This window comes from Carcharodon carcharias, chromosome 6 (assembly GCF_017639515.1).
Source record: "Carcharodon carcharias isolate sCarCar2 chromosome 6, sCarCar2.pri, whole genome shotgun sequence".
NCBI classification, from domain to species: Eukaryota; Metazoa; Chordata; class Chondrichthyes; order Lamniformes; family Lamnidae; genus Carcharodon; species Carcharodon carcharias.
This window is the reverse complement of record NC_054472.1, coordinates 171,388,804-171,401,862: the sequence shown is the minus strand read 5'-3', so window position 1 is coordinate 171,401,862 and position 13,059 is coordinate 171,388,804. Positions and strand designations below refer to the sequence as shown.

The 13,059-nt window shown below is 44.3% G+C and overlaps 1 protein-coding gene across 1 annotated transcript in view; it reads left to right on the top strand.

The window, feature by feature from the left end:
- The window catches only part of acss2l (acyl-CoA synthetase short chain family member 2 like), a 114,997-nt gene that overhangs the window by 58,010 nt on the left and 43,928 nt on the right, over positions 1-13,059 (top strand). Inside the window, exon 4 of the mRNA XM_041189963.1 lies at positions 12,244-12,347. Within this exon, the coding sequence (XP_041045897.1) occupies positions 12,244-12,347 (104 nt within the window). The remainder of the gene's footprint in view (positions 1-12,243; positions 12,348-13,059) is intronic.

The following is a 13,059-nucleotide window of genomic DNA, read 5'->3' as shown; positions in this document are numbered from 1 at the left end:
ATAATGTGGCCAATCCTTCCAATACATCTGATGGCAGACTAAGAGTGGGTGAGTTTCCTGGTCATCCATATTGCAGAAGGCAATGGAAAACCACTGCAGCACTTTGTTAAGCATAGCCATGGTGCAATCCAGTGGAAGTCCATGGTTGCCAAATTTTGTTGAAACATTCTGGATATTAGGATATTTTGGTGTTAGGTCATGAACTGAGGTGATAGGAGTAGTTTTTGAGGTTGATCTGCCATATGAGTTCTGACTGATTCTATGGATTGTTACTAGTGCAAAGTCACAGTAGACCTGTGATTGCTGGGCTTTTAGTCTCTATGATGTAGAACACATGTGACACCCAGGAGGATTGACTTTGCTTAGACTCCAGGACTATGGATCCTGCACAAGGAATTAGTTTCACAGTAGTAAGTTTCACCATGGCCTTCCATGTCTGTGGATACAGGTCTTTTAGAATCCGCAGAGGTAGTGTGTTGGCAGTTGCCTCTATGTCAATCTTGGCCAATAGTGAAAAGCTACCAACTTTTTTAGGACAGGTAGTTCGAATCTTGGTAAACAATTGGGGTGATGTGATGGCATCTATGATTTTCATGAGATTGGTGGTGTGAAACGTGTGTTCACCACTCTGTCCCGTTGTGTACATCATTGTAATTCTCTCGTTTGTCAACCACATCATGTATAAGTTTCTGAAAGGACACCAGATGGTCATTGTTATTGCTTGAAGGTACCTGTTGTGTACAGTCTGTTTGGATCAGGGCATGGCTCTTTGTAGCTGCATCAGCCTTTGCTCTAGTGCACTGCCACTGCCAATGGCCCTTTCTGCCACATGCTTTGCAGAATTGCTGGAAAGCGGAGCATTTCCTTGGTGCATGTAGAAGACCACACCTTCCACATGTCTTGTTAGGTTTGGGTGTGCTAGTGAGTACGGCAACAATTTGGGTAATACTTAAGACCTGTAAGCTTCAACAACCTGTGAGGATCGCTTTGTACTTACGTCCATCCTTGAGTAGTTCTTCGATGCAATATGTTTTGGGCTTGTCTAGCAGATCATCCTGGAATGCTTCCATGAGAGTGGATGTGATCACCAACTCAACAATTCTGTCTGTTAGTTCTGCATTTTTAAAAATTACATAGCCTTTTCTCTGCACCATTTGATGAAGTGGTCTGTGGATTCTGTAGCTGTTCTGAACCAGCGTTCCAATGTTGTCCATATCTTTTGGGGATCCTTTAGCTCTTATGCTGTTAATCCTGATGTGCACAGGTACACCCTCATTCCCAATTGCTTGGTAAATTTTTGTGGCTTGCTTGTCTGGCTTAGACACACCTGAATCAAGAAACCATTACTCTGTAGCAGCTGTTTAAATATTTTGAATTTGGATAGCAGGTCAGCTGTATCTCAACTGTAACTGGGGAATTTTGTAGACATTTTGAGAATATTCCTTCTGGGATGAGTGTCTCAGTAGCCTCTCGCGCGTGCTTTTCCAAAGCTCCACCCACTATAGTTACAACATTCTCTGGTCCAATTTTTATGACCTTTGCTTCTGGTTTTGTTTTGTTTGACTTTCCCACGCTTGATATCACCCGGTCACTTGCCTGTCCTGACTGAGCTAACCCATTACTAGTCCTCTTGACGTGCTGTCCCACTCACTGAACTGGCAGGCTATGCATTGCAATCTCACTGTGAGGGATCCATCTGCCTACCAGCTCTTTATTTGAGCACTATCTCAGCACTGTGTCTTCAAAGTTTTTCTGTGCAGTCACCACGCTGTGGTTTCAACACTCTCTGGCAGTGCAACTTCGTTATGGCCTGACCAGAATGTTGAGGGTTGTCTCATGCCATGTAGCATGATCTAAGACTGCTCACCATGTCATACCTCTACTTAATCTTGCTGCCAGGCTGTTTGACCACCGCTGAGCGCCATGTTGTGTTGTTGTAATGGTATAAACACCAATTGCTCATAAGGGATTGTGTAAACACATTGTGGGTTCATACATTTAGAATAGGCTCATGAGAACATTTATATGTAGGTATAAAACTTGATGACATCAGCAGCAGAACTGTGAGTGTGTGTGTGTGTGTGTGTGCTCTGCTCAAAGGCAAAAGTGAAACTAAGACTAGATTGCATGACACACATCCTTCTAGTTTCCCTTAAAGGCATACTTCAACAGCCAAGACCCTTTTTTTATGCATTTATGGGATGTGGGCATCGCTGGCTAGGCCAGCATTTATTGCCCATCCCTAATTGCCCTTGAGAAGGTGATGGTGAGCTGCCTTCTTGAACTGTTACATTCCCTGTGGTGTAGGTACACCCACAGTACCGTTAGGCAGGAAGTTCCAGGATTTTGACCCAGCAACAGTGAAGGAACGGTGATATATTTCAAAGTCAGGATGGTGAGTGGCTTTGAGGGGAACTTTCAGGTGATGGTGTACCCATGTGTCTGCTGCCCTTCTCCTTCTAGATGGTAGCAGTAGTTGGTTTAAAAGATGCTGTCTAAGGAGCCTTGGTGAGTTCCTGCAGTGCATATTGTAGATGGTACACACTGTTGCCACAGTGCGTTGGTGATGGAGGGAGTGAATATTTGTGAAAGGTGTGCTAATCAAGTGGACTGCTTTGTCCTGAATGATGTCGAGGTTCTTGAGTGTTGTCGGAGCTGCACTCATCCAGGCAAATGGAGAGTATTCCATCACACTCCGGACTTGTGCCTTGTAGATGGTGGACAGGCTTTAGAGAGTAAGGAGGTGAGTTATTTGCCGCATGATTCCTAGCCTCTGACCTGCCCTTGTAGCCACAGTATTTATATGGCTAGTCCAATTCAGTTTCTGGTCAATGGTAACCCCCAGGATGTTGACAGTGGGGGATTCAGCGACAGTAATGCCATTGAATGTCAAGGGGAGATGGTTAAATTCTCCCTTGTTGGAGATGGTCATTGCCTGGCACTTGTGTGGTGCGAATGTTACTCACTACTTGTCAGCCCAAGCCTGGATATTGTCCAGGTCTTACTGCATTTGGACATGGACTGCTTCAGTATCTAAGGAGTTGTGAATGGTGCTGAACATTGTGCAATCATCAGCGAACATCCTCACTTCTCACCTTAGGATGGAAGGAAGCTTATTGATGAAGCAGTTAAAGATGGTTGTGCCTAGGATACTACAGTGAGAAACTCCTGCAGTGATGTCCTAGAACAGAGATAACTGACCTCCAACAATCACAACCATCTTCCATTGTGCTAGGTATGACTCCAACCAATGGAGAGTTTTTCCCCTGATTCCCATTGACTCCGGTTTTGCTAGGGTTCCTTGATGCCACACTTGGTCAAATGCTGCCTTGATGTCAAGGGCAGTCACTCTCACCTCACCTCGGGAGTTCAGCTCTTTTGTTCATGTTTGAACCAAGGCTGTAATGAGGTCAGAATCTGGGTGGCCCTGGCAGAATTCAAACTGAGCAGCAGTGAGCAGGTTACGGCTAAGCAAGTGCCGCTTGATAGCACTGTTGATGACCCCTTCCATCACTTTAGGGCATGATGCCAGGTGGAGGAGGAGAAAGTAATATGATTATCACTAACTCATTCCCAGTTTTATTTCATAATAATTCTCTGCAGTGACAAAATTTGTCAAATTAAATCTGATAAGCCTGGTTTGGTGATGGAGACCCAAACCCGCAACTCATTTAAAAGGCATAAGAACAAAAAAAACTGCGGATGCTGGAAATCCAAAACAAAAACAGAATTACCTGGAAAAACTCAGCAGGTCTGGCAGCATCGGCGGAGAAGAAAAGAGTTGACGTTTCGAGTCCTCCGTTGAAGGGTCATGAGGACTCGAAACGTCAACTCTTTTCTTCTCTGCCGATGCTGCCAGACCTGCTGAGTTTTTCCAGGTAATTCTGTCATTTAAAAGGCATCTGCACCTAAAGTGCTGTAACCTGCAAAGCTATGGACCAGGTGCTGGAAGGTGGAATTAAAATGGGCAGCTAGTTTTTTAAATTATTTTTTCAATTTAGGCTAGCGCAGACACAATGTGCTGTAACTTTTCTATGTTTCAATGGTTCTATATCGGGTTACACTTAACGGAGATGGTACAGTAGCTTGGTGGTTACGTTACTGGACTAATTATCCAAGGGCCTAGATTAATGCTCCAGAGGGAGTCGGTGAGGGATGCATCTCTGCCGACCAGGGCAGCTTTGCAGCCATTTGACGCTATGAGGAATGTTACTTGGCTGGAGACGGGACTTGTGCCTGTCACTCGGGAGGAGGTGCCAGTCAATCTGATTGGCCGGCAGCTCCAGTGGCAGCAGTCACCAGGCCTGGGATTACAGCCAGTCCGCAGATTCTAAATTCCAGCATCCAGGACCAGGTAAGTGCGGAGGGTCACACGACAGGCAGGAGAGGTGAGGCCTGAAGTGTTAAGGAGAGGGGGATGGTGGTGGGGTGTCTTGACAGAGAGTTCAGAGTGGGGAGGGTGCACCTGCAGGGCAGACTTTGTTGTGGTGGTGGGGGGGAGTTGCACAATGTGGAAAGGGGCCCTTGAGGGTGGTGCCTCCACCTTTCCTGCTTAAGACCCGAACAGGGTGACCTGCCGAGCTTACCATCCCCACCACCCCACCCCCGACCTCCGGCCCCTGATCTCCTCTTGCTAACCTCAAACTTGAGGTCAGGTGGGAGCTGGCCCTTAAGTGGTCAATAATAAGTCACTTAAGGGCCTCAATTGGGGTGGGGGTGAGTGGGCACCGTGTAACTACAGTAGGCCGGGGCAGGTGGGAAGGCCACCTGGGGAGTTTTACAGATCCTCCCTGCCTGCAAAGTCGACAGCAGGAGAACATAAAATTCTGCCCCATAGGTTCAAATCCCCCCATAGAAGCTGGGGGAATTTAAATTCAATTAAATGGACCTGGGATAAAAAGCTAAATTCAGCAATGTTGACCATAAAACGATTGGATTGTCATGGAAACTCAGCTGGTTCACTCATGTCCTTTAGGGAAGGAAATTTGCTTTTCTGTGATTCCAGACTTTCATTGCGCCCTGAAATGGTCCCAGCAAGCAACTCATGTTATGTCAAACCGCTACGAAAAATGATAATAAAAATAAAACCAGACTGACCTGCTCAGCCTCCTCCTGAGGTCCACAGTGTCACAGATTCCAATCTCCAGCCAATTTAGTTCACTCCACATGGTATCAAGGAACGGTCCAAGTGCATCAAAGAGCATGGGCCCCAACACCATCCCGGTGGTGGTGCTGAAGTGGTGAGCCAGAGCTAGCCATGTCTCTAGCCAAGCTTTTCCAGTAAAGCTATAACACTGGCACCATCCCAGCAAAGCGGAAAATTGCCCATGTCCTGTCCACAGAAAGCAAATCCAATCCTGCCAATTACAGCCCCACCAGCCTACTCTCGATCATCAGCAAAACGACGGAAGATATCGTTGACAGTGCTGCCAAGTAGCTCCTTCCCGCTCCACTTCACTCAGTTCCAGACCCCTTTACAGCCCTGTTCCAAACATGGATAAAAGAGCTGAATTCCAGGGGTGAGGAGAGAGTGACTGCCTTTGACATCAAGGCAACATTTGACCAAAAGGAAGAGCTCACAAAATTGAATTCTGAGACTGAGGAGAAAGCTGTCCTCCGGATGCCTGACAGCACTGTGAATGTAACCATGTCACATGGACTGCAGTGGTTCAAGAAGGTGACTCATCACCATCTTGTCAAGCATGACAAATGCTGGTCTTGATGCCGATATCTCATATATGATTTTTAAAAAGTCACCCTATCTCAAGAAAGCAGTTGCATTTATGTGTACAAGACAAAATAAAAACTTTGTAAAAATCAACAGCTATTCATGCCCCAGAAAATTCTGCCAAATAAATTAAAATTTAATCTGTATATTAGCAATTTAATTGTTATTTATCACATTGCAGATTTGACATAATCTCAGCTGTGATTGTTTACACTGGAGATCTCTCCTATATACCCCATCAGAGTTAGGAGGAGGCCAGAAATGAAAACAGAAAATGCTAGAAACACTCAGCAGGTTATGGCAGCATCTGTGGAGAGAAACAGAGTTAACTTGGAATTTTTTTTTTATTCATTCACGGAATGTGGGCTTCGCATGCTGGGCCAGCATTTATTGCCCCTCCCTAGTTGCCCTTGAGAAGGTGGTGGTGAGCTGCCTTCTTGAAGTCCATGTGGTGTTGGTACACCCACAGTGCTGTTAGGAAGAGAGATCCAGAATTTTGACCCAGCGACAGTGAAGAAACAGCGGTATATTTCCAAGACAGGATGGTGAATGACTTGGAGGAGAACTTGCAGGTGATGGTGCTCCCATCTATCTGCTGCCCTTGTCCTTCTAGATGATAATTAATGGTTGTGGGTTTGAAAGGTGCTGTTGAAGGAGCCTGGTGAGTTCCTGCAATGCCATCTTGTAGATGGTACACACTGCCGCTATTGTGCTTCGCTGCAGGAGGGAGTGAATGTTTGTGAATGTGGTGTCAATCAAAAGGGCTGCTTTTTCCTGGATGGTGTCGAGCTTCTTGAGTGTTGTTGGAGCTGCACTCATTCAGGCAAATGGGGAGTATTTCATCATACTCCTGACTTGTACCTTGTAGATGGTGGACAGGCTTTGGGGAGTCAGGAGTTGAGCTACTCGTCGCACGATTCCTAATCTCTGAGCTGCTCTTGTAGCCACAGTACTTATTTAGCTAGTCCAGTTCGGTTTCTGGTCAATGGTAACCCCCAGGATGTTGATAGTGGTGAATTCAGTGATAGTAATGCCATTGAACATTAAGGGATGATGATTGGATTCTCTCTGGTTGAAGATGGTCATTGCCTGACATTTGTGTGGCTCGATTGTTACTTGTTGCTTGTCAGCCCATGCCTGGATATTGTCCAGGTCTTACTGCATTTGTACATGGACTGCTTCAGTATCTGAGGAGTCACAAATGGTGCTGAACATTATGCAATCATCAGCGAACACCCCCACTTCTGACTTTATGATGGAAGGAAGGTCATTGATTAAGCAGCTAAAGATGGTTAGGCTGAGGAAACTGCCCTGAGGAACTCCTGCAGTGATGCCGTGGAACTGAGATGATTGACTTCCAACAACTACAACCATCTTCCTTTGTGCTAGGTATGACTCCAACCAGCGAAGAGTTTTCCCCCTGATTCCCATTGACTCCAGTTTTGCTAGAGCTCCTTGATGCCACACTCAGTCAAATGCTGCCTTGATGTCAAGGGCAGGCACTCTCACCTCACCTCTATGTTGTTGGTCGCTACATGGACCATGACCACTGGATCCTCCCATTCCCACTGCAAGTTCCTCTCCAGCCTCGAGCACCAGGCAAGCAAAGCAGCTGTCTTTTGCTTCTCACTCTTGATTGCAGAGAAATCCGATAATTCCTCTCACTATACTGTCCCTTACTCCCACTACTTTCCTATTTACTTGAATGGCTTCCAGTACTAAGGTGCCATGGTCAGTTTGCTCATCCACCCTGCAGCTCCTGCTTTTGTCCCCACAAGCTGCAAGGACCTCAACCTGTTGGACATTTGCAAGGTCTGAGGGTCCTCCACATCCATCTTTTTAATCCCCTTACTTTCTTCACTGGCAGTGAAACCCTGGTTGCCCCTGACCACTGACCAAATCAGAAGACCCTAACCTAAGGAGTGTGACTGCCCCCTGAACTAAGTCATAAGAACATACAAAATAGGAATAGAAGTAGGGCCATTCAGCCCCTTGAGTCTGCTTTGCCACTCAATAAGATCATGGCTGATCTGTTTGTGTTACAAATTCCACATTCCCATCCACCCCTGATAACCTTTGATTCCCTTGCCTAACAAGAATCTATCTACCTCTGCCTTAAAAATATTTAATGACCCCTTCTGAGGCAGGGAGTTCCAAAGTCGCACAACCCTCTGAGAGAAAAAAATCTTCGAATCTCTGTCCTAAAAGGGTGACCCCTAATTTTAAAACAATGCCCCCTAGTTCTGGACTCATCCACAAGAGGAAATGTCCTTTCCACATCCACCTTGTCAAGTCAGATCAGGATCTTACATACCAGGTAACCTTGCCTCTTCCAGATGTACTGCAGTGTCTGCAGCTCAGCCTCCAGATCAATGACTTTGAGCCAAAGTTCCTCAAGCAGCTGACACTTACTACAGACTTGTTTTTCCCCTGATCATACTGGTAGTAAGGAGCTCCCACATTCTGCAGTTGCAACACATCACTTATCTTGCCATCTTTATTATGTTTTAATTAATTTATTATTTTCTCAATTAATTTATAATTAATAAACCCTACTATTCTTAATGGCCTCTAATACTGCTAGTAAACTTTAAGAATACTAAAAAACCTTACAATTACTGATAAATTACCTGAGTTTTGAAAGATAGATGAGCAAAATACTCACCAACCAGTCAGATACCTGCTTCCCTCTTCCCCTACCATACTGAACTCCCTTATTCACTAAATTCTGGACATTTTGTTCTGAGAGGCAGTCATACCTCATAGCTTAATAGAACTTTCAAGTTAGTAAATGGTCATGGATGGGAGTGTGGCTGCGAATCAGGCAGATATCAGGATCCAACATGCACCATGGCAGTTCATGGCATTTAAAGTCAATTAATAGATTTGGAATTGAAAGTTAATCCCAGTAATGGTGACCATGAAACTATCATCGATTGTCATAAAAACCCATTTTGTTCACTAATGTCCTTTAGGGAAGGAAACCTGCCATCCTTAACTTTTTTTAATTCATTCTTGGGATGTGGGCTTCGCTGGCTGGGCCAGCATTTATTGCCCCTCCCTAGTTGCCCTTGAGAAGGTGGTGGTGAGCTGCCTTCTTGAACAGCTGCAGTCCATGTGGTGTAGGTACACTCACAGTACTGTTAGGGAGGGAGTTCCAGGATTTTGATCCAGCGACTGTGAAGGAACAGCGATATATTTCCAAGTCAGGTTGATGAGTGACTTGGAGGGGAACTTCCAGGTGGTGATGTTCCCATCTATCTGCTGCCCTTGTCCTTCTAGATGGCAGTGGTCATGGGTTTGGAAGATGCTGTCTAAGGAGCTCTGGTGATTTCCTGGTCTATCCTACATGTGACTCTAGATCCACAGCAATGTGGTTGACTCTTAACTGCCCTTTGAAATGGCTGAGCAAGCCACTCTGTTCAAGGGCAAGTAGGGATGGGCAACAAATGCTGGCCTTGCCAGCAGCACTCATATCCCATGAAAGAATAATTAAAATGTAGTGATGGAGGAGCTTCAGGCCTTAACTTTGATGAACAGTTACAAGGTATTTGCTACCTATGTGGATGAGAACAAGGTCTACAGCGTTATTGTATAAAGTGACCTGAGCACCACGGTGCAGGATGCCAGTCAAGTGGGGGGAATGAAAAGGAATGTGGTAGCGACAGAGGACAATATAATCAGGGGAAGGATACTATTCTCTGCATCTGCAACTGGAAGTTCTGAAGGTTTCATTGCCAGGAGGCTGAATAGATAATCCCATCTGAATTCCTTCAATTGGTCTTAAGAGTTTTTTGATGAGCCTGATTGACTACCCAGCGTGTGCAGGAGGGTCATCCAGCCACTGCCTCGCCCTCCCACTTCCAGGGGAATGGTTCAGGTGTGGAATGGAGTGGGATGGCAGGCTGCTGGTGCTATTTCTAGTGCCCATCCCCTTCCATTTCTGAGTTTCTGAAGGGTCTTAACAGGGTTGTTTTCCCCTGGCTGAGAACCTAGAACATGGGAACGCAGTCTTAGGATAAACGGTTTAGGACTGAGATGGGGAGACATTTCTTCACTCAGAGGGCTGTGAACCTTTGGTATTCTCTGCCCCAGATGATGGTGGATGCTCCATCATTGAATATATTGAAGGCTGAGATAGACAGATTTTTGGTCTGTCGGGGAACTAAGGAATTTGGGGCATGGGTGAGAAAGTGGAGTTGAGTATTGAATAGTGGAGTACCTTGAGGGGCCATATGGTCTATTCCAGTTGAACAGCTCATGATCTGATCGGTTGATTAGGTCATACTAGAAACTCTGAACCCTCTTCACCAATTCCATCCCCCTCCCGGGCCATTGTCTTGGGCCCTCAGCTCTGAAGTTTCTTCCTTAAACCTTTGCACCCCACCAGCTGCCTCTCCTCCTTAGAACCTAACTCTTTTTCCAAGCTCCTGGTTACATACCCTAATGTCTCCTAAATTGCTTGATATCAAATATTGTTTCATAACACTCATGTGAAGCACCTTGAGTTGTTTTACTATGTTAAAGGCACCATATAAATACAAGTTGATGTTGTTGTTGAGTCAGGCTGTTTGCATGCTTGATAACCAATTCGAAGCCATGCTGGATTTCTGACCCTGTGCACTTAATATCACAAAGATAGTCTACATGGATCTCTGTGCTATTGCTGCCCTTGCCTCAGCACATCTGCTGCTGACAATCTCATCTATGTCTTTATGGCCTCAAGCCTGTTGCAATGCTTGTCCAGCTGGTCCTGTATCCTCCACACTCTGTAAGCTTCAGTCATTGTCATCCTGTCCCCCAACTCTCAAATTTAACATTCTCATCTTTATGCTTAAATTCATTTGTGGCCTCACTCTCTCTCTATCTCTATAACTGCCTCCAGCCCTTTCTTAAACTTTCCTTGACTCTGAACATTTGGGCTTTCTCCTGTCCCTTGTCCCTGCATTGGCATAAACCCTAAGGTTCTCTCCCTGTCTCTACGCCTCCTCCTATAAGATTATTCTTAAAAACCTCTTTGACCAAACTTTTGCTCACCCCTCCTTACATCCCCTTTGCCTCTGTGTTCCTATTTATCTCAGTATGTCTCTGTGAGGTGCTTTGGGATACTTTTCTACACTATAGGTTCTTGTTGCTGTTGATCTTACTAGTGAGAAAAAAGGCAGTTCTTTCCTTGTGAGAGCCGACAAGTTGCCACATGGGACTAAAAGCTGTGGTCGGCTTGAAAAGCTGATGGCTGGTGGTGAAGCCATTGATGGCACTCAAATGGGTTGCTGTCACCTCTTTATCTAGAGAATGGTGAGAATGTGAAAGTTGCTACCAAAAGGAGCAGTTGAGGCAGATGACATGTATGTATTTCAAGGAGGAAACTAGATAAATACGTGAGGGAAAAGGGATATTAATGGGGTTAGATGAAATGGGTGAGAGGAGGCTCATGTGAAATGTAAACACTGGAATGACCAGATGTGTCAAATGGCCTGTTTCTGCACTGTACCTCCTACACAACAATCGCCTTGTGTAAATCTAAGTATGTATGTATTTGGAGAGAAAATAAACTAGAAATTCCTAGAGGAATGGCCATAACTGGAACAAAAAGACAGAGTGTTATGAAAATATAATAATTCTCATAATGTTATTGTGAGGTGTGAGTAAAATTTGCATTTTTAGATAAATTGGGGTAGTTTGTATTTCAAAGAGATGGAAAGATATTACACCTAGTTGGAAGGAGCTAAGCCAAACAGTATTTATTTTTCCCAAAGGTTACTGATGATATGAATACTATGAAAAGATTTATATTATGAGGAAGGTAAAGTTCCAAAGGCATATCAGATCAAGGGAATTTGCATTAAAAAATGAGAAATATGTATAAAGGAGGTGAGGCTGTGTGTCATTCTAAAATCTAACAAGAACGAAAAGCCTCCAGCCTCTGTGCATCAATTTGCTGTCTACAGGAACTAAAACTGAGAAAACTCACTTTGAATTCTCCTTCCAGGGTGTTGTGTTGCTTTGCCCGGGTCTATTTAAATCTATTTGTTTTCACTGTTGTCTTAACAGGGGTGTAACTGGAAGCCAGATTAATTAGGGGTTTTAGGAGTTATTATAGTAGCAATTTGTATTAATATATAGTAATTTGTATTCCTATGCATGTGCTTGAAATCTTTTCTTTTGTTAATAAATGTTTAATTTAGTTTTTTAAAAACCCCTGATGTAGCGGTAGTCTTATTACTTTTGAATTCAGGGCACGCATCTCAAAATAAAATACAAATTGCAAAACAGTTGTGACTGCACGATTAAGTTTCCCTTGTGGATTTGATCCACCTGGCACACATCATCTGCCACGCCAGAACACAGAGACAGAATTTTCCACTGCTTGGGACAGTCATTCAGGAAACTGACTGATGGGCAGAACTCTTGACAAGTTTCTTATGCCTTTTCGATTTAATTCCAAATATGTGACATCCAAAATCTTTCAGTCAATCCTAAATAAACTGCAGAACATCTTATTCTCTTTATAGGGGTGCAGAAAGGAGACAGGGTTGCCATATACTTGCCAGTGATCCCAGAGCTGATATATGCAATGCTGGCGTGTGCGAGAATAGGAGCAGTACACTCAGTGGTGGTACGTATGGAATATCCAACTGCTCAATGAACACTTTGTTTTTAAATAAATAAACCCCGGTGCAGGGTTACTGTAAGTTACTAAGATACGCCACCAAGGTTAAAAGAGTGGAAAGGAAGTCAAGGAACATATGAAACATGGAGGGCAGGGAGTTATGAAGTGAAGCCCCATGCACCCAATCAGGTTGGCATAAACGAGCTCATGACAAAAGCTCTCCTGATATGTCCTGGTTAATCCTCAAACAACACCACTAAAAACAGATTATCTGGTCATTCAACTCATTGATTTTTTTATGGAAACAAGGTTGGCTGATATGGCTGACTACATTTAGTTATGTATTTCATTGACTGCAAAGCATTTTGTGACCCAGTGACCCTTGCATCCAATGCAATTTCATGGGATCATGAGCCAGTCAGGGGTCATTAAGAGCCAGTCAGGGGTCATGAGCCGGTCAGGGGTTGTGAGCGGGTACAATGAAAGGGCGATTATATTGTCAACTATTCTAATATTACCTATTGCAAACATGGTTTTCATGATCTTATACCTGTGAAACTGGAAACAAATTAATTCTACAGTACTAAGTATCATTGTCTAATAAATTATTGGAATCCGAATCCAAGCTTTAACATGGGGATCCTGAAAGAAAGATGATGTTCCTGCTCATGACATCGTGAGGTTAAGAAGGGTGCTATAAGTTCTTCTTAATAGTGAA